General features: G+C 46.8%; 1 protein-coding gene across 6 annotated transcripts in view; it reads right to left on the bottom strand.

Moving 5' to 3' along the window:
- The window catches only part of SHISA6 (shisa family member 6), a 351868-nt gene that overhangs the window by 153817 nt on the left and 173711 nt on the right, over positions 1-24340 (bottom strand). For 3 of the 6 annotated variants that reach the window (XM_051824480.3, XM_051824481.3, XM_089318403.1), the window contains exon 3: positions 23283-23378. The exons of 2 other annotated variants lie outside the window; for them this stretch is intronic. In XM_051824480.3, coding sequence (XP_051680440.1) covers positions 23283-23378 — 96 coding nt within the window. Of the gene's footprint in view, positions 1-23265; positions 23379-24340 lie in introns of those variants that run through there. One more of the 6 variants, XM_089318404.1, reaches the window with a different exon arrangement.

Raw genomic sequence — 24340 nt, 5'->3', positions numbered from 1 at the left:
CTCTCTGCTATGGCCTGGGAAAGCAGTAGAAGATGATCCAAGTCCTTAGGCCCCTGTACCTGCATGGGAAACCTAGAAGCAGCTCGTGGCTTCAGATAAGTGCAGCTCTGGCCATTGTGGCCAACTGGAGAGTGAACCAGTGGATTGAAGACCTCTCTCTCTCTGTCTTTCTCTCTCTCTCTTTCTCTGCCTTTCCTTCTCCCGTGTGTAACTCTGACTTTCAAATAAATAAATAAATCTTTAAAAAAAAAAGTTACAGATTCTCACTTTATAGACTGTGATTTAGAAAGTCTTAGATGGGCACTCTCACATATCTATTATTTTTAAGTTTTGGTGAGTCTGACAGGCAACTGGAATTGAAACCACTGCTTATTCTATACACAGAGCTGGAAAAAGAGACTATGATGGAGGGATTTGTGTAAGATTCCTCTTTTGAAGAAAGGAGGGAGATGGATGGCCCCCTGTTACACAAAGAGCTTCCATACTGAGGAAGATACACAAGTTACCTTGGGTTTTGTTGGAGGCCTGCAGCACCTGTTGTAGTAGCAGAGGAAACAGAGAGAAATAATAAATGAGTCCAAGGTTGAGGTGCTAAGGTTTGAATGTGTTCCCTAAAATTCACATGTGGGAAACTTAACCCCCAAAGTCTTGTGTTAATGGTGTTTGAGAAGTGAAACACTGGACAGGTGACTGGGTCATGAAGGTTCTGCCATCAGGAGTGGATAATCCATTAATTGCTTAGTTATTAAAGGGCTACTGAAAAAGTGGCTTTGTTACAAAGCTGGACTCTCTCTGACATGCTTTCTCTCTCTCAACACATGATGCCTTCCACTGTGCTGTGACCCAGAAGGAGACCCTGCCCAGATACCAAGTGGATGCTAGTGCCACACTCTTGGACTTCTCCGCTTCCAGAACTGTTGAGTCAAATAAACCTCCTGTCTTTGGAAGTGACCTGGTCTCAGGTCTTCTGTTATAAGGATGGAAAATGGACCAAGAAGTGAGATCATCCTCATTGTGCCATAAAATGACAACTTCAGTGTGGTCCTCCATATAGGAAGGCTGAAGGGCAATGAGTTTAAATCTCCTTGTGATCATCCGTGTGTGCGTGCACACACACATGATGGCTGGTGTGTCATAGGGCATTTTTGTGTGTGCTTGAGCATCCTTTCAAGAAAGTCTCACCAGTTCTTCGCTACCTTGCCTGAAGTTTGCAATTCATTAGAGAATTCTAGGTCCTCATAAACACCGAGAGACAACCACAAGCAAAGACACAGTCCTGTGACTGAACCACAGCCCATAGGTATTCGCTTTCCTCTTCTTCTGCTAAGAGGAATCTGGGAGCAATTTAGTGTTCAGACCAGCAGCGTATTGGAAAGTGCAGCCAAAGCCCTGGGCCTGTGTCTGCCCTGACCCTAAGCTTCTACAGGAGACATGAAGACTCCTCTGTCAGTCCCTGCTGCATTAATCAGATTCTTCTAACCATTACAAAATATATGAGAAAGGACAACTTTAAAATGTACAGAGGTTGGGGCCGGCACTATGGCACAGTAAGTAAAAACGCCGCCTGCAGTGCCAGCATTCCATATGGGCGCCGGTTCGAAAACCGGCTGCTCCACTTCCTTTGCAGCTCTCTGCTATGGCCTGGGAAAGCAGCAGCAGATGGCCCAAGTCTTTGGGCTCCTGCACCCGTGTGGAAGACCTGGAAGAAGCTCCTCGCTCCCGACTTTGGATAGGCCCAGCTCCAGCAGTTGTGGTAACCAGGAGAGTGAACCAGCACATGAAAGATCTCTCTCTCTCTCTCTCTCTCTCTGCCTCTGCCTCTCTGTAACTCTGCCTTTCAAATAAATAAATAAATCTTTAAAAAAATATACAGAGGTTTATGTAGCTCAGAGTTCTGGACGCTGGAGATCCAAAGAGCATGGTGTAGACTCTGTCGAAGGCCTGCCTTGGGCTTTATCACCTTATGGTAGACACCAATGGTTGGGAGCCCTTGTGGGAGGAAGGGATTATATGGCCACACAGGAAGCCTGAGAGATACTGGGTGGGGCCAGGCTTAGCTTTTTATATCAGTCCTCTTGAGGACTAACCAAGGTCCCACCAAAAAATACCTTACTCTCTTTTGAAGTCACACTCCTGCTTGACCTGAGACCTCCCATTAAGCAACAGCTTTTTTTGGACAGGGAGAGCAACATAGATAGGAAGACAGAGAGATTTCCCATCCATTGGTTCACTTCCCTCAATGTCCACAACAGCCAAGGCTGGACCAGCCTGAAGCCAGAAGCCCGGAACTCCACCCAGGTCTACTACATCAATGGCAGGGGCCCAAGCACTTGAGCCATCATCTGCTGTCTTCCTCGTCACATTAACAGGGAGCTGGACAGGAAGTAGAGCAACTGGGACCTGAATGAGTGCTCTAACATGGGATGCTGGTATTGCACGTGGTAGCATAACCTGCTGGGCCACAATGCAGGCTCCTAGAGCACAACTCTTAAGGTTCCATCACTTCAATATGTTCACCCTGGGACCAAGTTCCCTACACATGAGCCTCTGAAAGAACATGCAGCATCCAACCCATCACACCTACCCAATGAAGTTCTTGCCAACAGACATTTTCCAGAGCCTCACATAGGGTCAAGTGCACAGCGGGAGTAAACGAATGAATAAAATGAACAAAAATATGTTATCCCTCTTGCAAGTACTCTTTTTCATTTAAAAGGGCAAAGACAAACGTCTCCAAGTCACCTGTGTCAGGAGCTGTTACTGAGACTGCCTCTCATCTCCCTGGAAGCGGTTCGATATTTTTATTTTTATTTTGACAGAAAGCCATTTCTTTGGTTGAAATGTATAATTTCTTACCTAGCTCCTAAGCAGCACCCCAGCCCTCACCCCAGGCAGAAGTGGGAAAGCTTGACGTACCTAGGGTGTGGCCTTGGGGTCACCAAACGCATCCCCTGTGACTCCATGCCAGGTGGCTTCCTGGCAGCTGTGTTCTGAGTGATCCCAGGGGTACCTGCCTGGCACTGAGTGACAGAGGCCTCTGGGAATACCCTCCCCCCTCTCCCCGGCCCTCCTGTCTCTCTGCTTCCAATTATCAAGGGAGGGAGTGGATTGAGAACATATTTAGAAAATGTGATCATTGTTACTTTTAAAAATCTCCTCTGTAATTAGGTACTACGGGGGTAGTCAACCACGAAAAGCCACAACCAGTGCTGTCAAGTTCCATAAAACAAAAGGGAAACCAATTAATCAAGATGAAGACGAGGCTGGCTGATCCTCAGCACCTGTCTTAGCCACTCCACGCCCACACCCACACAAACAGCCCTGACTCTCAGGCAAGCGGCACTCTGCCTAGGTATTTCCAAAGCTGGTGTTGGCATGTGTGTGTGTGTGTGTGTGTGTGTGTGTGTGTGTGTGTGTGTGTGTTGGGGGGAGGCATGTCCCTGAGTCTTTGACCCCTCTCCTGAGAATCTACTTTATCTTATAATGGAGCCAACACTTCTGCGATGCTCGCCTAGTGGAACTCCCAGAATGGGCCTCTGAACTTGATCATTGTAAGTAAAACAAAGTAAGTCAATAAAACATCAGAATCCTAGTGCGTTCTGCAGAGTGGTGGCTCCCAGGCAGTACTGGTATCCATGCAAAGAGATGAAGGGTACAGAGTCCTGCTCAGACTCCATCCTGTTCCCAGACAGGTCGTGGGAGGAGGGACAATCCCTCCCTAACAAACTGAGTGACTGTAGTGATCTTCACTCATTGGAGAGGGTTTAATTAAAGTGAGTGTGAAGTTAAAGCAAGGTGTTTTTTTTTTTTTTTTTTTTTTTTTTTTTTTTTTTTTTTTACAGGCAGAGTGGACAGTGAGAGAGAGAGACAGAGAGAAAGGTCTTCCTTTGCCGTTGGTTCACCCTCCAATGGCCGCCACGGCCAGCGCACCACGCTGATCCGATGGCAGGAGCCAGGTGCTTCTCCTGGTCTCCCATGGGGTGCAGGGCCCAAGCACTTGGGCCATCCTCCACTGCCCTCCCGGGCCACAACAGAGAGCTGGCCTGGAAGAGGGGCAACCGGGACAGAATCCGGCGCCCCGACCGGGACTAGAACCCGGTGTGCCGGCGCCGCAAGGCGGAGGATTAGCCTAGTGAGCTGCGGCGCCGGCCAGCAAGGTGCTTCTTAGAGAAGTCTTAGAGATAGCTCTGGTTACATTACCATGACCACTGAGAGTAGCTTTCAAAGGCTTTATCTTCTGGGATCTCAGGCCATGTGGGATGAGTCTTCTTCCAGTCCTCTCTCTCCAGAAGGGAGTTGCTTTCAGGAGGACTCAAGGATGTGAGGCAGACAATACAGAAGTCTTCAGGAAGGGCATCACTATTACCATGACTCCACTGTGTTAATGTTGCCACGTGTGATCTATTTGTCTGATCCCAGACAGAAGCAGAACCTACCCCTTCTGCCATGTTGTGCTCAGCACTCTTACTCCTCTGCTGCAGCCTGCGTGGTGCCTCGCAAATGAAGCCTCCAGTTTCCATCCAAAAGCGATGCACTCGAGAGCAGGGATGGGGACCCTTTTTCCTGCCAAGGGCTGTTTGGATATTTATAACTTCATTCGCGGGCCACACAAAATTATCAACTTAAAAATCAGCTGCTATAGATTTATTGAATTTCAAGTCCAGCCTGCAGTTGCCTTGGCAGAGCCAGATCAAATGATTTTGCGGGCCACGTACAGCCCGTGGGCCGATCCCCCAACCCTGCTCCAGCATGTTCACTAATGATCTGGCTCTCCTCTATCTCAGGCCACAGAATAAATTTCCTTGTCTTGTGAAGTTTGGCAGGTCCATGTGACTGGTTTTGGCCAACATTCCGAGGATTTTTTTTTATGTTACTCTGCCTTCTCGGTACATGTAGAAAAGGAAGAGTAACAGAAAAAAGTCACATGCAAGTCTACATGCACCTGCCAAACTTCACAAGACAAGGAAATGTATTCTTCTGTGGCCTGAATAAACTGACTCCAAGCAAAGAGCCTCTGGATGTACTCTCTTACCAAGCCTGATAGGCTCAGAGTAGAGCTCATGAAGGGAGGAAACATATATAGAAAGCAAAGGAAATAGATCTGGGAACTATATCCAAAGAAGAATGGCATCTATTTAGTAGCCTATAGAACTGGAATCAACTAGCAAAGAAAACTCACAGTTTAACAGTTAAACTGCCAAAGAAGCAGGAAACCAGACACTCCTCAGGACGGGAAACAGCTCCTCATCTCTGACTCTCTATGGGAGGCTAGTGAGCTGAGAAAGCTGTGTTGCTCTTACAGTGGGCCTATTCAACACCCATTTCAGATATGGCCAATAACAACAATGGAAAATGAAGAATCTCCTACACAGTAAAGTCAGGAGTCATGGCAAGTAATGGAGAAGGAAGTCCTCCAGAGAGCAGAACTGCCTGATGAAGGAGCCCCTTCACCCCAGTTTAGGAGCCCCTCCCAATGCCTGCTTGAGCAGGTTTCAAAATTGCTAAGGACCAGTGGCCGTTATTCCACCATAACGGGCGGGTGTGGAGGGAAAAGTGTCTCTTTAGTTTATAGATTTGCTATGTATAGATTCATAGAGGGATTAAGAAGCCCCCAACACTACAGACCAACCTAGAGACTTCTTGGGCCCTAAATTCAGTGCCATGACTGGGCACTGGGGGTTGCCTCCCTTGGAGAAGGAGTGAGTGTATTCTGTGTATAGGAAAGAAAAAGAACAGAGTATGTGATGCCTAGGCTGTTATAAACATTATTAGACTTCATCATTTCATCTTATTTTCCTCTCCCCTTTGGAGAGTAGAAAGATCACACTTCCTGGGAAGGTTACATTTCACCACTTTCTAGTGTTGGCCATAGCCATGTAACTTGTTTTAGCCATGGACATATCAACGTGGAACATTTAGGAGCCAATGTCCAGTTTTATTCTTCATTGTATCAACAAAGGTGGTTGCATGTTCTGGTGTAGCTATAGGTTGGTGGCCTCTCAGTTGATCAAAATTTCTGAAGCTCCACACGGAAAGCATTTGCTTTAAACGTGTAAGACTGTGTGAGGAGAAAACGAAATAGATTTTTATCGGTGTTCAGTTACCAAATGTTTTACTGCTAACATCCTGACATAGTCTATTTTAGTCTATATCCTGACATAGTATATTTTTTTCTTTTTCTTTTTCTTTCTTTCTTTCTTTTTTTTTTTTTTTTTTACAGGCAGAGTTAGGGAGAGAGAGAGACAGAGAGAAAGGTCTTCCTTCTATTGGTTCACCCCCCAAATGGCCACTATGGCCATCACGCTGCGCCGATCCGAAGCCAGGAGCCAGGTGCTTCCTCCTGGTCTCCCATGCGGGTGCAGGGCCCAAGCATGGGCCATCCTCCACTGCACTCCTGGGCCACAGCAGAGAGCTGGACTGGAAGAGGAGCATCCGGGACAGAATCTGGTGCCCCAACCAGGACTAGAACCCGGGGTGCCAGCGCCGCAAGGTGGAGGATTAGTCTAGTGAGCCGCAGCGCCAGCCCTGTTTTTTTTTTTTTTTTTTTGTTTTTTTGTTTTTTTTTTTTTTTGACAGGCAGATTGGACAGCAAGAGAGAGACAGAGAGAAAGGTCTTCCTTTGCCATTGGTTCACCCTCCAATGGCTGCCGCAGCCGTCGCGCTGCGGCCGGTGCACCACGCTGATCCGATGGCAGGAGCCAGGTGTTTCTCCTGGTCTCCCATGCGGGTGCAGGGCCCAAGCACTTGGGTCATCCTCCACTGCACTCCCGGGCCACAGCAGAGAGCTGGCCTGGAAGAGGGGCAACCGGGACAGAATCCGGCACCCTGACCGGGACTAGAACCCAGTGTGCCGGCGCCGCAAGGTGGAGGATTAGTCTAGTGAGCCGCAGCGCCGGCCTGCCGGCCCTATTATTTTTCTTACTATAGAACTCTATTGCATCAACAACTTCAGTCTAAGATGATTTACTCTGAACTCTCTCCTTAAACTTCTGATAACTCTTGATAAAGTTAGAGTTAAAAATTTAACTGGAGGTGGACATTATGCTACATCAAGTTAAACTGTTGATTGGGATACCCAAACCCCATACTGGAGTGCCAGTTTGGGTCCAGGTACCTCTGTTTCCAATCCAGCTTCTTGCTAATGCATCCTGAGAGACTCAAATGGAGTTCCAGACTCCTCACTTCAGCCTGGCCCAACCCTGGATGTTGTGGGCATCTGGAGAGTTAACTAGTAGATGAATAATTCTCTCTCTCTCTTTCTCTCTGATATCTCTCTCTCTTTCCCCCTCTCCATTTTAAAGTAGATGAAAATACATGAGAGTTAAAAGAATCTGACTGTCTGGGACAAGGCCAAGTTCTAGGCCTCATAAACAATTGTTAGATATATAGATATCTCCAGGTAAGAGCTACTCTCTTTGTTCTATACCATGTCCCTAAATCTAGTCTAATCAAAGAGCTAACAATCACTGGGAACCCATGACATTTATATAAATGTAAATAGTTAAACAGTATCATAAGGCAACAAACAGTTTAAAGGCCAATCTACCAGAAGCAATTATTCCAGAATTCAGGTATGAGAGAAAGTCATGGCAGGTGAACTATATGGAAAAAAAAATAAGCAAGACTTGTACACAGTATAAAGTTTAAGTAAAATTTCAAGTAAGCTGAAATGTGGGAAACTGAACATGTCAGGTTTCATGGATGCAGGAAGCCTCCTGTGCTTCTCTGTGCTTTCAGGAAGAGCTTAAGCAGACCAGGAAGGCTACCAAAATGAAGGAAGAAGCAAGCACCAAGCAGAAGGGCAGTCAGAATGACAAGGAAGGTGGAGGGACTTGAATGTCTCCGTAAAGGAAGAAACACAGGAAACGGAACCACCCTAGAATCTGAGTGGAGTGTGATCTGCTGAAAATGGGAAAGGAAAAAGCAGATAGGACACAGACAAGGATTCCAATTAGATTCCTACTATGTTGAGCTGGCAATGAGTTGACAAAAGTTTGTACTGGGGAGTGGACAATTGTGAAAGAACCGAAGGATGTACTGAAGGGGACTCAATAGAACAAGAATGGGGACATGGAATGTGTCAAGAGAGTAAAGCAAAAGGGATGCTAATGCTTCCAGGCTGGACAGCTAGAGGGGAATGATGTTGATTGACTGCTACGCAAAAGAGAAGATGATTTTGGAGAGAAAATGCAGATTCACGTTAGGACATGCTGGATTTTAGGTGATGGCAGAAAATGCAGGTAGATCTCTCCTCCCCCACTCCCAGTGCTACTCTGCTAACAGACTCTATTAGTGGAGCTCAGCAAAATGTCAGGGCTGAGGGAGATGGACTTTGAGATATCTGGCCTAGGAATAATGACACTCCAATGTCCCAATAAAATTACTGAACTTCAAAGATAAAGAAACTAATTCTCAAGACTTTCAAACAAAAAGATCAAATGACTTACAAGGTCTGAATTAAACCATCACCGGACATATTAAAAAACATACAAAGCACCCTGCACCTCATGGGAGACCAGGAGAAGCACCTGCCTCCTGCTTCCGGATCAGCATGGTGCTCTGGCTGCAGCGGGCTGGCCGCGGCAGCCATTGGAGGGTGAACCAACGGCAAAGGAAGACCTTTCTCTCTTATCTCTCTTTCACTGTCCACTCTGCCTGTCCAAAAAAAAAAAAAAAAAAAAAAAAAAAAAAAAATACAAAGCAAGGCAGGACAAGAAAGTATGAATCTAGAATTTTATAGTCAGGAAAACTTTAAGTGCCAACTCTACAGAACAACAGTTCAAGATATAAGAACTTAGGAAATTATACATTCATGAGCAGTTTATTGGAAGACAAACTTCTTCCAGCAGAAAGATGACTGGGCAAACTTCAGAAGGAACGAAAAAGTCATATATATGGATAAATGACAGATGAGTAAGAAAGAAGATGGCTAGTTCGCAGAAGCTATGTGACAGTACAGAAATCAGCAACTAAAGAATGGAAGGAGAAAGGAAGCAGAAAGAAAAAGTAGAACAAACATGGCATTCTCCATACAAAGAGTTTTAGTTAAAGAACATCAATGAAAAATGGCAAACCAGATGAAAGAGATTAAATTTAAACACTTGGAAATAAATAGCATTAGAACATAAGTACAGGGGCTGGGGCTGTGGCATAGCGGGTAAGGTCACCGCCTGCAGTGTCGGCAGCCCATGTGGATGTCGGTTTGAGTCCCGGCTGCTCCACTTCTGATCCAGCTCTCTGCTATGGCCTGGGAAAGCAGTAGAAGATGGACCAAGTGCTTGGGCCCCTGTACCCCTGTGGGAGACCTGGAGGACACTCTTGGCTCCTGGTTTCGGATCGGTGCAGCTCTGGACGTTGTAGCCAACTGGGGAGTGAACCAGTGGATTGAAGACCTCTCTCTCTCTGCACCTCATTCTTTCTCTGTGTAACTCTGACTTTCAAATAAATAAATAAATCTTTAAAAAAAACATAAGTACAAAGATGACTTACTATAAATAAATACTGAAATCTACCAAATACTAAAATTAAAAATAATTAAATATCAAATGTGCATATATTATACAAAAATTACTAATAAATTACCTCCTTCAAAGCAATATGCCCTGATGCTTTCACAGGAGAATGATTTCCAGTTTTCAAAAAGGGGAGGCTAGATAGTGTCAGTGCTATATTTATGGTTCCAAAGTATTGAAAATGAAGAAAAATTCTTAACTCATTTAATAAATAATTATGGTAAATACAATACAAGAAAGAAAACTAAAGACCAGTATCATTCTTGAATAATGCTATAAAAAATGCTGAGTGAATTAACATTCTCTAGTTCCTTGTTAAGAAAATAATAAATCATAACCAAGCACAATTTATTAAAGGAATGCAACATTGAGTCAATACTAGGGAATTCATTAATATAACTATATCTAAGAAAGAAAGATCATATGGTTATCTTTATAGCTCACAGATCTTTAGAGACAATTCAATATCCATTCCTGATTAATTAAAAAAACACTTAAAAAAAGGCAAAAAATAAGGGAGAGACCGGTGCTGTGGTGCAGCTAATAAAGTCGCTGCCTACAGTGCTGGAATCCCATATGGGTGCTGGTTTGAGTCCTGGCTGCTCCATTTCTGATCCAGCTCTCTGCTATGGCCTGGGAAAACAGTGGAAGATGACCCAAGTCCTTGCCCCTGCACCTGCGTGGGAGACCTGGAAGAAGCTCCTGGCTCCTGGCTTCGGATCAGCGCAGCTCCGGCCATTGCAGCCAACTAGGGAGTGAACCAGCGGATGGAAGCCCTCCTTCTCTCTGCCTCTCCTTCTCTCTCTATGTAACTCTGACTTTCAAATAAATAAATAAATCTTAAAAAAAAAAAAACAACTAACGGATACTTTCTGAATACAAATTAATCCAAATCACCTTGTGTCTGCCTGTGTCTGTATCTATTTATCTGGATCAATCAGTGTGTCTTCCTTAGTCCTAAAGATAGTATCTTAATGGGACAGGAGGGTTCTGGTGGCATTTTTACTCACATCAGAAACAAAGCAAGGATGCCCTTTAACTCTACTACCATTTAATACTGTACTAGTGATATTAAGATAATGCAATCAGTGTATAGAAGTAGAAATATCTTTATTTGCATATTATATTATAGCATACCTAGAATATAAATGATAAAAATGACAAAGTAACAAAGTATAGAATTAACACACAGAAATTAGTAGCGATATATATACACTGACATAACCATTAGAGAACATAATGGTAGAGACACCTCATTTTCAAATGGAAAGACAATCAAATACTTGGAACCCTAACAACAAGTGATCCATGGCCAGGAAAACTGTTTTTTCTTTTAGTATTAGTTGTATATTTGAATAAAGTAGATTAGGTACTGGTATTGTATCAGTATTCATTTTCTGATTTTGATAAGCAACTGTAGCTACATAAGAGAATGTCCTTAATTTTAAGAAATACACACTTGGGGCAGGTGGTGTGGGATAAGGGGTTAAGCTTCCCCTTGCAATGCCGGCATTCCATATGGGCACCGGTTTGAGCCCTGGCTGCTCCACTTCCATTCCAGCTTTCCGCTAATGTGCCTGGGAAAGCAATGGAAGATGGTCCAGTACTTGGGCCACTGTACCCACATGGGGACTCAGAAGAAGTTACTGGCTCCTGGCTTTGGCCTGGCCTAGCCCTGGCTGTTGCAGCCATTTGGGACAGTGAACCGGTGGATGGAAGATTCTCTCTCTCTCTCTCTCTCTCTCTCTTCCTCTGTCTGTGGCTATGCCTTTAAAATAAATCTTAAAAAAGAAATGCACAGTTAAGTATTTGGGGGTAGAGGCATATCATATCTGCAATTCACTCTCCAATATTTCAGAAAGACAATGATAGAGATACATCTATTTAGAGTAACAAAACAAATACATATGTATATATAATGTATGTGTATATAGAAAAACAGGGCAGGAAAAAAAGGATGAGAAAGCAAATGTGATAAAATGTTGCAATTTGGGAATTATTTGCAATATTTTTTGCAAATTTTATCTGTCTGAAATTATTTCTAAATAACAACATTTTGTTAAGAATTCAGGGGCTGGCCTTGTGGTGTAGCAGGTAAAACAGCCACGTGCAATGCCGCTTCAATAGGACAGCATGGCTTGCAATATGCAGCCTGTGAAATGAGACTTCATGGAAAATGAATCTCAGAAATGGACATGACCTTGGAGACCTTCCAGTGGTTCACTGGAATTAAAAGAATAAATCCAAAACTCTTTTATATCAGTGCTTCTCAAATTTTAGTGTGTATATGAATAACCATCAGGAGATCTTGTTAAAATGCTGCTCCTGATTCAGGAGGTTTGAGGGTGAGGCCCGAGACTCTGCATTTCCACTGAGCTCCCAGCTGACGAAGAAGCTGCTGGCCCTAGCCTTAGTCTTCAAGAACTAAAGGTTCTACAGCAGTGTGAGGTAGAGCAACAGGAAGAGCTGTCCTTGGTTGGGGGCTCAGAGCTCTCGTGCATGCATTTCTCCTACAATCTCTGCAACTGCTTCTGTGCAGTACTGTTGCCTTGTTTTATAGATAAATGCCACAGAGGTCAAGGTCACACACCTAGGTAGTGGTGGATCTGCCAGTAGAGCATGTCTGACTCACATGAGTCTCTTCTTTTCATCTTTTTTTCCTTCCATAATCATCTCACGAGGGAAGTTTACATCACTATTTGGGAGGGAATAAGATTGAGGCTGAGACCACAACTCCAGATGGGGAATAGCTGGAAATTCTTTACTCTTCCATGTTAGTCTGCACAGAAGCAGAGCCACATAATAACATGGTTATGTTCCAGTTCCACACAGTGGAATCCTAAGGGCACCAGTCTTCTGCCTCATTCCTTGGCCCCCGAGAAATCCTGGCAACTGTTGATGGAGAGGCCAACCTCTGAGATCCGCTCCCAGGAAATCCCAGGAGACATCCAGGAGACAGAGTGATGCCATCCCTACCCCTTCCTGAGACTTGACTTAGTCCTGTAGCTCAGCCATCAGGGTTTGCGAGACTCTTGGCAGTGAGCAGCAGAGAATGAGGCAAGCAGATGCCAAGAGCTGGCTCCTGAGAAGGGGAGATTCCCAACTTGGATGACCAGTCAGTCCAGACCAGCGCCAGGAAGAGAGACCGTGCTGGCCACAAAGTTGCTCCTGGGGCCAACTTGAGCCAAGGATCATGGCAAGAGAAAGCTGGGATTTGGCACAAATAAGGAATTGGAAAATAAGAAGAGCAGCAGCCTAGAGCTTCTATACCCCTCTGGCTGGGCAAGCCAGCCTCTGGGACAACAGAGAAACTGGACCCTCTGTTCTCTTCCAAAGAGAACTGCTGAGCCCCTCCTCTGCCCGGGGGGGGGGGGGCGTTGAGGAGAGTCAGGGATAAGGGATCTGTTCATGATCCCTGGGGTTTGCAGGGTCTTCTCTACTGAATCACCTCTGGAGGCCATGGGAGATCTTATGGTACCTAAACTGGTCCTCCTTGGAGCAGAACATTACAAGTATGCTAGTGGTAAGAGTTGAAACTTCTCAAAACACAGTAGGATGCGTCTTGCAGTGCATCCTACTCCTCCTCCTTTGCCCAGAGTTTCCTCTCCTCTCTCTCTCTCTCTCTCTCTCGTTTTATTTGACAGGTAGAGTTAGACAGTGAGAGAGAGACAGAAAGGTCTTCCTTCCGTTGGTTCACCCCACAAATGGCTGCTACGGACAGTGCGCTGCACCGATCTGAAGCCAGGAGCCAGGTGCTTCCTCCTGGTCTCCCATGAGGGTGCAGGCGCCCAAGCACTTGGGCCATCCTCCACTGCCTTCCTGGGCCACAGCAGAGAGCTGGACTGGAAGAGGAGCAAGTGGGACTAGAACCCAGCGTCCATATGGGATGCCGGCGCCTCTGGTGGAGGATTAGCCAAGGGAGCCACAGCGCTGGCCCCTCCTCTCTCTCTTTTTTAAGAAACTCAATTTTAATTCCTTTTCTCCATGAACTTTTAATTTATTTTTAAAAAAGATTTATATATTTATTTGAATGGCAAAGTTACAGAGAGGAAGAAATACAGAGAGACAGAGATAGAGGGAGATAGGGAATCATCCACCCACTAGTTCAATCCCCAGATGGCCACAACAGCCGGAGCTGGGCCAGGCTGAAGTCAGGAGCCAGAAATGTTATCCAGGTCTCTCTCCCACATGGGTGGCAGGGGTCCAGGCACTCGGGCTATCTTCCAGTGGTTTCCCAGGTGCATTAGCAGGGAGCTGGATGAGAAGTGGAGCAGCCACAGATCTCATATGGCATGCCAGTGTACAGGTGGTGGCTTAACCCACTGCTCTACAACGCCTGCCCCCATCTCTCCTCTTTTCATACCAACTCAGCAGATTGTCCCAGCTGGCTGTCCCAGCTCTTCCGTGGGCCAATAGCAGGAAGTCCACAAAAAAGCATTAAATAGAGACACACATGATCCAGGATTCAGCATTCAGCCTGGTGGTTGGGGATTTTTCTCTATGACATCATTTGCCCAAGTAGATGAGTTGGGTGACCAAGCTTAGATGCCCACCCAGTCACTGTGCCATTTCACCCAAGCACAATCTTAGAATGAGGTAAGCCAGAGAGGGATGATTGTCCATTCCTTTGCTCAGTTTGTAGACTGATATCCTCTGTACCAAGTATGTTGCCTCCAGTGAGCGGTGGTAGCTCAGAGGTGGACTCTACAAGCAGTGGTCCACAAAGTGGGTCTTGGACACTGTAATTCTCAGGTCAGCCTGGTTTAACTGCTGCTGGAATGAATCTAGGTAGAAGCAGATGCCTGGGCCAGGCGGATGAGAATCTCAGCATCCTTTCAGCTTTCTGGAGGGTCACAGATCCTCTATCAACAGGACCTACATGAGAGAGGCAGTTCTGTAGAATCATCTTGAAGCAAAAATGACTGAGCTCACAAACGGAAGTATTCAGCTAGAAACTCTCGAAGGTATTGTACTGGGTCTGTGTGGACTTATTTCTTTCTATTTTGTTCGAACGGCAGTTGTGATGAGCAAGGAATTCCCCGGGATGCTATGGTGTGGGTCTTAGCTTAGATGCTAAATGACCCCCTAGCGATCCATGTGTTAAATGTTTCATCCCCCAAATCTCACATTAATGGTCTAGGATGGTAAAATTTAATACAATTATGGTGTCTCCAGGTGGGACATTTTGGGGGATGACTGGATTGGATTGGGTCTTTGGGGTGGATTCCCCATGATTAAATTTCATGGCTTTGTAGGAAACCCCACAGACATAGACATGAGCTCCCCTTGCTATGTGGTGCTCCACGTCTCCTTGGAGCCCTGCTGGCAGGAAGCCTCATCACAGGCTGAATTAATGGGGCTTCCTGCCTGATCCTGGACTGTGAACTTACAACACTCCTAGTCAAATAAACCTTTTTTTTTTCCTTATAAAGCCAGGTGCCTCAGGTATTCTTTTGTCATGATGAAAAGCTGACTTAGTGAAATTCACCATGCATGTAGACCTACCTAGTCTTGCTTTTTGCCAGTTAGCACCATGTGAGGTTGACTTCATTCTAACAAAATATAGAATCTTACTGATGGCACAAATTGTTTCCAAAGCTAAGACTGCGGGACAGCCTGGTGTGCTGGCTAGGTGCCACCCACCTGAATCAAGCGGAGCACCATGAGGGGATGATGGCTCCTGGTATCCTGCCATTCATCAGGAGTGAACAGTTTCAGAATACACAGACCGTGTCCCACACGCTCAGATCACAGTGACCAGGAGACGGCTTAGAACTTGGGTGCCCACAACCCAAGAGGTCCTCCCTGCTCTGCTCCTGCTCCTGCTTCTCACCCACCCTCCCATGTAGTACTAGCTTCACAAAGGACATTCTCAAGCAAGCCAGGCCTGGTCCTCCTTCCTTCCTGCTGTTTCCTAGCTCACTGTTGCCATGGAGATGAGATGCCTCTGGGCTCTGAGCCTTATCTGGAGGCTAGCCTTCCAACACCTTGCTATAGGCAAACCCACTCACTCCCTTGGCTCCCCCAGACTGTGAGAATACTTAAGCTGGATTCCTTCAGTCAAGTGGCTCAAGGGACACCTTGCCACCACACACTGATGGTTGGAGGGTTCTTTCTCAAATCCTGCTGTGGGGGTGGCAACCTGTGGCTCTCTGGAGGCCTACACACCAATGTCCATTCTTTCTTTTCTAGAAAAGAAGATCTAATTTCAAACTTTGTGCCCCAGCAGGCCATGGCAGCATCCACACAAATGGGCTGGTAAGGGGGTGAATGTGGTCTCAGGGGGCACATGCAGCCCGGACCAGCAGGAGATTTATTATAGTACAGAAAGTGCACTATAGGGAAGGGGCCTTCAGAAAGTACATGGAGGGTGCATATTGTTAAAAAATAAAAAACTGGGGCTGGCACTGTGGTGCAGCGGGTTAATGCCCTGGCCTGAAGTGCCAGCATCCCATATGGACACAGGTTCAAGACCCAGCCGTTCCATTTCCGATCCAGCTCTCTGCTATGGCCTGGGAAAGCAGTGAAGATGGCCCAAGTCCTTGGGCCCTTGCACCCACATGGGAGACCCAGAAGAAGGTCCTGGCTCCTGGCTTTGGATCGGCGCAGCTCCGGCCATTGCGGCCAATTGGGGAGTGAACCAGTGGATGGAAGACCTCTCTCTCTCTCTCTCTGTCTCTCCTCTCTCTGTGTAACTCTTTCAATATATAAATAAATATTTTAAAAAATAAAATAAAAATAAAAACCAAAAAACTATGCATGGATTTCAGAATTTTTTTTCACCAAAATAAAACTTTAATTCATTTTTTTCATGAGCTTATTGAAGAACTCTCATACTGGAAACACCCAGGCTTATCTCCCTGGCCAAGAACTCTCCCTGAACTCAGTATTCCCACATGGATGTTTAATAAGCTTTGACACTTAATATGAAGCCAGCCTGAACTCACAATCACCTCCAACCTCCTTGGGAACAGGACAAGAGAACCTGCTCCACCCACACACTTCCATTTTCCAGATGCCTCAGCTCCCAGACAATCCCCTGTGCATCTCACTCATGCAGAAGCCAGATCCTTCCACGCCTCACAAGTCCCTATGTGCTCAAGGCCCTGTCCCTCTCTGATATCACCTCCAACTGCTCATGCCCTGGCTGCTGCCGTCCGGCCTCACTCCAGCCAGACAGGAGACAGTGTGGTGCTTCTTCCTGACCTGGGAGACCTGGGCCCCTGGGATCCAGAAAGTCTGATTCTTTACTTCCTCCAGGCTCCACTCAAATGCCTTCTTGAATGCTCACTTAAAAACTGCAGCTCCTCATTCCACTTCTTTGCCTTATGCTGCTTCATATGTCATAAGTCCACTGGACTCATTCATGTATTTCCTTCCCTCTTTACTGATTTCTCTCTTCTCTTACTGGCATCTAAGTTTGCCTTTTGTATCCCCAGTGCCTAAAGACATGTCTAGCATATACCCAGTACTCAGTACATGTGGCTGAATGGATGAATGAATGGGTAAACGGGCAATAAGGCCTTCCTCCTGCAATACAGCAATCATTTTATAGCTCCTGCCTTTTAGAAAAGGCTTCGGGGATCTCTCTCTCTCTCTCTCTCTCTCTCTCTCTCACACACACACCCCTCCATTTGGTTCCCACCATGGAGAAAGGACCTAATGAATGATGAGAAAGACCAGAGGAGCAAGTGGAGGGGTGGGCAGGGGCTGGTGCTGTGGTACAGCAGGTTAAAGCCCCAGCCTGCAGCACCAGCATCCCATATGGGTGCCGGTTCAAGTCCTGGCTGCTCCACTGCTGGTCCAGCTCCCTGCTAATGCACCTGGGAAAGCAGCGGAAGACGTCCTAAGTCCTTGGGCCTCTGCACCCACAAGGGAGACCCGGAAGAAGCTTCTGGCTCCTGGCTTCAGATTGGCTCAGTTCCAGCTGTTGCGGCCATTTGGGAGTAAACCATTTGGATGAAAGACCTCTCTCTGTAACTCTTTCAAATAAATAAATCTTTAAAAATTAAAAAAAAAAAAGAGGAAGGGCAGATAATAACCAGCATTAGCCCCTCCAGGGGCCAAGCACACAAGCTCACTCTGCAGCTTCAGTGACCTCCCACACATTTGCCACTGCTGCCTGTAGGGGCTCCTTACTCAGGCCTGGTGTGGCCAAGGAAGCAGTACTGGAGGCCACTAGAATTAACAATATTAAAATACAGAGGCTTCTGGAAACAGCCCTGTGACCTTAAAAATAATATTTTACTTTAAAAAATTGATTTATTATTTTTCATTTTGTTTGAAAGGCAGAGAGAGGGGTAGACAGAGAAAGGTCTTCTGTCTGCTGGTTTACTCCTCCCACATGCCTGCAGGATCCAGGACTGGGCCAGGGCAGGCCAAGCCAGGAAACTGCATTCTGGTTTCCCTTGTGGGTAGCCGGGGCCCAAGTACCTGAACCATCATCTGCTGCCTCCCAGCATACATATTAACAGGAAGCTGGATCAGAAGCGGAGCTGGGTCTTGAACTCAGGCACTCTGATGTGAGATAGAGGCCTCTGAAGTGGCATGTTAACTACTGTGCTAAATGCCCACCCTGCCTCTGGCTTTTTTGATCAAACTCAAAACACAGCCAGCCTGAGTTTTTAACCCAGCTTTCTAAGTGGAATAAGGTTTCCGTAGGTGCGTTCATTTAGACAACCCTGAGAACATATCTGAGCTTCTCTTTGGAAAGGACAGACCCCGCTTACCTGGTGCTAACTGTCTAAGGCTTGGTTCATGGTGTGTGTGTGTGTGTGTGTGTGTGTATGTGTGTGTGTGTTTGTGTGTGTGTGTGTGAGAGAGAGAGAGAGAGAGAGAGATTGTCAGTCTTGCCAAATGGTGCCCCTGATAAGAAGAGCCACAGTTGACTTCATGTGGGCTCTGTGTAGTTCCTCGTGGACCCCAGTCCCCGTACTACCCTGGCAGACTTCTCCCCCTGCCCATCTACAGGAAGCAGGACAGCACAGTGATCCAGGCCATGGTTTCCAGAATCAGACCTGGATTGGGAACATCTCAACATCTGATGTTGACTTGGGCTAGTGACTCAACTGCACTGAGGTTTTGTTTTTCTCCTGTAAAACAGTCAGAACAAGATCTCTCCCATGGGTTGTTATACAGCTAAAAATATGACAATATATATAAAGCGCCAGCAGATCGTAAATGCTTGGCAAATAGCAGCCTACAGATTGAGACTGCATTGTGGTGGCCTAAGTGGGACCCTCGGCTTTCCTAAGCACTGCTCTGGGCTCCTGTGCAGGCAGCTGAATCATCTTGTGTAACAGAGCAAAGGTTTCAAGGGGAACTTGATCTAAACTCATGTTCACTCAGATCAGCATCTTCTTCAGCCTTGGCTTCCACTTGCCCTACGGGATGAACAAACGTGAGATCAAAGGAAGAAATCCCAGAAAGGGAGACACACAGAAGCAGGTCCTCAGAAGGAGAAAGTGAGAGGAAATGTAAAAGACAGGAGCATGCCATTCAGTTAGAAAGTCCAGAGGAGGCAGTACCAATTCTGGTGCCATGGAGCACAAGGCTATGCGGCCTGGGAAGCTGACCAAGGAGGGTGTGATCTCCTAGGCTAGCATGTGGGGTCCTCCAGCAGGAGAGAGATGCAGTAGAGGGGTTTGGTAGGTACTAAGACCCCATGGTCTAAAATCTCACTGCTCAACCCCACTAACAAAAAGTATCCATTGTAGATGTCACCTGAGAAAATGTAAATACTTGGCCGGCCCCGCGGCTCAACAGGCTAATCCTCCGCCTAGCGGTGCCGGCACACCGGGTTCTAGTCCCCATCGGGGCGCCAGATTCTGTCCCGGTTGCCCCTCTTCCAGGCCAGCCCTCTGCTGTGGCCAGGGAGTGCAGTGGAGGATGGCCCAAGTGCTTGGGCCCTGCACCCCATGGGAGACCAGGAGAAACACTGGCTCCTGCCTTCGGATCAGCGTGGTGCGCTGGCTGCAGCGCGCCGGCCACGGCAGCCATTGGAGGGTGAACCAACGGCAAAGGAAGACCTTTCTCTCTGTCTCTCTGTCTCTCTCACTGTCCACTCTGTCAAAAAAAAAAAAATTAAAAAAAAAAATCCAATCCAGGTACTCCAATGGGAGAGGTGAATCATCTTAATGATTAGTTGAAGATTCCATCCCACAAAAAAAAAAAAAAAAAAGTGAATACTTATGCACCTGTGCATCTTGTCAGCTCGCCCTCAGTCCCTTGAAGTTGCAGGAGCCTTTGCTTAAGCTGCATGTACTTCTTTTTTTTTTTTTTCAAGATTTTACTTATTTATTTGCGAGCTAGAGTTATAGACAGTGAGAGGAAGAGACAGAGAGAAAGGTCTTCCTTCCATTGGTTCACTCCTCTACTGGCCGCAACGGCCAGAGCTGCACCAATCCAAAGCCAGGAGCCAGGAGCTTGTTCCAGGTCTCCCACACGGGTGCAGGGGCCCAAGCACTTGGGCCATCTTCTACTGCTTTCCCAGGAGCATTAGCAGAGAGCTGGGTTGGAAGAGGAGCAGCCAGGAATAGAACCAGCACTCATATAGGATGCCGGCGCTGCAGGCGGAGGATTAACCAACTGCACCATGGTGCCGGCCCCCAGCTGCCTGTACTTCTTCTATTTCTACTTCCACTTCCACACTACTTCTGGGGGCCATAAAAATGCCAGACAGGACAGGTGTCAGCCAAACTTCCAATGCTGAGTCCCAGTGCCATGTGGAGCAGGGACCATCAACAAATGCTTGTTTCCTGGATAATCAGTCTGATCAGAGGCAAGCATTCGATTCCGTGATGGGAGACAGTAGGGCAATGGGGCTACCTTCAAAAGCAGGTGTTTGCTACCCATTCAATCCTGAGGGTCACAGTTTGCTACTCATCCAATCCTGGGTCCACAATAGCCAAGTGCTGCGAAAACACTGAAGGCAAATGTAGTAAAAAAAGATAAAAGAATAAAGGAAGAGATTTAAAAAGGAGCACCTGCAATTAAAGCAAAGAATGGTGGAAGAGAAAGAAGAGAATCAGTCATACCCACTGAAGAATGCCCCTACGTTAGCGATCTCTGTGAGGTTCCCTTCTTTGGGGGTGTGTACATGGGGCCAGTTTTCTTGTAGGGACCACTTCAAGTTGAAGTAAGTTTACCATGAAGGAAGAGAGTGTGGAGCTTGGTCCTTACAGAGATTCAAGTTGTCAGGGACTACAGAGTTCCCAGGATGAGAAGAGAACTTCCATAGCCCAAGTCCTGTTCACCCTCAACCTCAGTGTCTTTGCTCATGAAATTTCAGTTCTATCTAAAGAGGAAAACAAATGCAAGTGGAAAGAGGAGGTATCAAAGGCCCTGGAAACCAAAGTATGGTGAGGAGGGCCTGGTAAGGAGTGTTGCAGGCACAGCAGCTGTGGGTGATACCACAGAGCAAGACAGGGAGACAAGACCAGCAGACATAGCCATGTCCCCCCCTCCACCCAGGCATGGACAGGGTAGGGTCCTCTGGGTGCCCCAGATGACACTGGCTGAAAGGACAGATGGGGACAGAGGATCACCTTTCTGCGGCTATGATGGAGGTCAAGTTCATTTGAAAGCAGCCATATGTGCACCACCTGGCAGATGCATGACCTGGCTCTCTGACAGCTCTGATCTTGTCTCCTTCCACTCTTGTTCTCTTCTGTCCTTCCACCTACATGCTGGCCTCCTTCCCAGTTCTTGACACAACAAGAATGCTTTATTCCCATTTTTTTTCCTGTTGTCTCTAGCTGGAACACAGGCCTCTGCTCCATTCTCAACTTGACCCGAGAGGCCTTTCCTAGCACGAGTAGTTTCCTGCCACAGTGCACCTTGCACTCGGACCTGCACTTATTGCCAAGAATTTGTCTGCTTCTTCCAATGGAATGGGACTCCACCTGGAACAATTCTGTTCTTGCATACTGCAAGCCTCTTAAATAGTTGTTGAAGGAATGCATGAACCCAAAGCCATAATATGGAATATATATATATATATATATATATATGAAGAGTTTTACTGTTTGAAGTGTGTGCTGTTTCAGGTTGGACCACCTACAAGGGGCAGAGGTCAGGATGGGAGTCCACTGCAGTTGGGAGGCTTTGGTAAGAGCTGTCGAGCTGTGTTTGAAACAGCCAGACTTGCAGCTCCACTCCATGGGTTGTAGCTGTGTGGGTAGCTACCTCTCAAAGGACCTCCCATGATCTTTCACTCCTGATATTCATGTCCTTGTGTTGTTTCCTCCCATCTTGAATAGAACTGACCACCGTGACCTATGGGATGTTGGGAAAATGTGCAACCAAGAGACTTGGTTATATACGATGTGCTGGTTTGTGTCTTTGTTCTCCACTCTGCAGACACCCAGCCGTCACACCATGAAGACACCCAGCTAGTCCACAGTGAGAACATCATGTGGAGGAAGACAGGCCTCCTGCCAACAGCCAGCAGCACGTGAGTGAACCATCTCAGAGGCAGAACCTCAGCCCCAGCCAAGCTCTGCCATGATGCAACCCTGCCTGACATCAGATTACAATTTCATGAGATACTCCGAGTCAGAAGGACCCAAATCCCCAACCTGCAGGATCCATGTGAGAGGTTCCGTGTTTATTACTGTTTTATGCTGCTACGTTTTAGAGTAATTTCTTTCACAGTGAGAGGTAGCTCGCATGAAGGGGCTGGGGATCAGTCATCTCAGCTCTGATTTGATCCAGTATGACAAGGATCGTGTCTTTCCACGGTTGACTGTGTAGCCCTCTTCCCCCTCTGGAACCGGCTGGTCCCAGTTCCATTCTGCAACTCTTAGTAGCCACAAATGCCACCTGTATCCTCAATGAACTTTATTTAGACACAAGGAGACACAACAGAAAATACATACACAGATACAGATTATTTTTTTTTCTCTACAAGATGAACAGACATCACATAGGGAATTTAAAAAGTAGGTGCATGGAATGTCAGAAAATATTGCAAGTTTCCTTGTTCACTCACACTTGAAACAGACACATATTTCAGAAAAGACAAGGAAATTCTACCCCAACAATAGGATTCACATTTGGTCTGTAACAGCACACAGGTGTTAGGATGGTGACAAAGGAGTTAGGGATCCAGTTATCTTGATGTGACAGAATGCTCACAACACTAGTAGAACTCTGTTTAAACAAAAGACAGCATCGAGGAAGACGCCACACCCCCACCGCACAGATGCTTGGCAAGCTGTCAGCTAGGTTGTAAAGCAGCTTGGCAAATCCCGCTAGGTCAGCTCTCATCTTGCGGTTCGAAGGTCTGCATCACCTCCCCCTGGGTGTGCACAGAGACCCTTAGAAGGCTGCCACTGTCACATGCACACGGGCCGGCTGGGGACCCCACAGCACAGAGCGTGCACATCCGGTTACAAAGTGTGGCTTTTGAAAGGAAGGGGGATCATAGCCAAGAGGCGAACACATGCTTTGCCAGTGCGGCCACATCCATCGGTGGGGTTTCCCACACGCTGCCTGTGGTCCCCGGGCATGGGGAGCCACTGGCTTCCGTGTCCTGCTCCCCACCACGGGCACAGCAAATGGATGTCTCTTGGCAGTCTATCACCACCTCTACAGTCACACCTGTGACCTCCTGGTCACTCCTGTCAGAAGCCACCAGGACAAGCCGCCACGGAACCACCCCTGCTTACTCCTGTCCCGAGTAAGCCTCCGGCCGCCAAACCTTCACATTTCCCATCAGGGGTCCCTAGGCAACCTCTGTATTTTAGTAAAAAATGGTTTCCACTGTACCCTTCGTGTGTCCTCTTCCTAATGTGACAAATCCCGATGAGATGAAGTTATGGAGATCTGGTCCTCCACTTCGGTAAGCATCCTTCCCATAATGCCCTGCAAGAAGATGGGGCAGAATTACCTGGCGCATCCACGACACCCAGACCGTAGACGATTGCGGCTCCGTCTCACCCAGCCACGGGGGTGTGCAGGTGTTCAAACCGGCAGCTTGGTCAGAAGGTAGAAGTGGTCGAGAAAAAAGATATATACTATATACAGTATATATTACTATATATACTATATATTTCTGAATATTACACACATACATATATATGCATATATATGTGCATATATACATGTAAGCACATATATATGTATGTGCATATATATGTATATATATGTTATTGTGCAACAAAGAATAAAGTCCTGGGAACATTGAAAGCAGGGGCATCGAGGGGATACACGGCTTGACTGTGGCATTTCTGACTCGGCATAACGCCCACCCGACCATCAGTCCATAGACACCCCTTGACTCCTGATGAGTGGTGTCCCAGTAAACCCATCAGCAGTTGAAAAAACTCTCCTGAGGTCGAAAATGCACTGAGTGCTCCTCACTCCACAACACGGGAAAGCACCACCTGTTTACCCTCATGATTGAGGGGCCGACTAGGAGCCGTGCTCGCGGCTGTGGCCCAGCGTGCCCAGAGAGGCTCACGCTATCCATCGCCCGCCCCAGAAAAGATCAACGCTCACAATTCCAAGCACAGTCTCCACTGGACGCATACAGCTCCGGCACCATCATGAAGTTGACAGATCGTTAAGTTAAACCATCCTGTGACGGGCACTCGCTTTGTGTTCGTCGCACCATTCTTTCCTTTGCCCCACTCTCCTTGCCTTGTTTGTTTTCCTTCTTTCCAAAGCACGCAGGAGTGGGTCTCAGGGGCGCTACTGTGTACGTGTGTGTGCTTATGAATCACATCACGGTCTGAGACCACAGTCTTGTGACTGCACAGAAATCCCGCAGCAGCTGAAACTGACAAGTCGGATATGGTGATCAGAAAGCCTCGGAAGACACCAAT

This window comes from Oryctolagus cuniculus, chromosome 17 (assembly GCF_051225735.1).
Source record: "Oryctolagus cuniculus isolate XC-2025 breed Fujian yellow rabbit chromosome 17, ASM5122573v1, whole genome shotgun sequence".
NCBI lineage: Eukaryota > Metazoa > Chordata > Mammalia > Lagomorpha > Leporidae > Oryctolagus > Oryctolagus cuniculus.
Note: the sequence above shows the minus strand (reverse complement) of the source record. Positions and strands in the feature narration are given on the sequence as shown.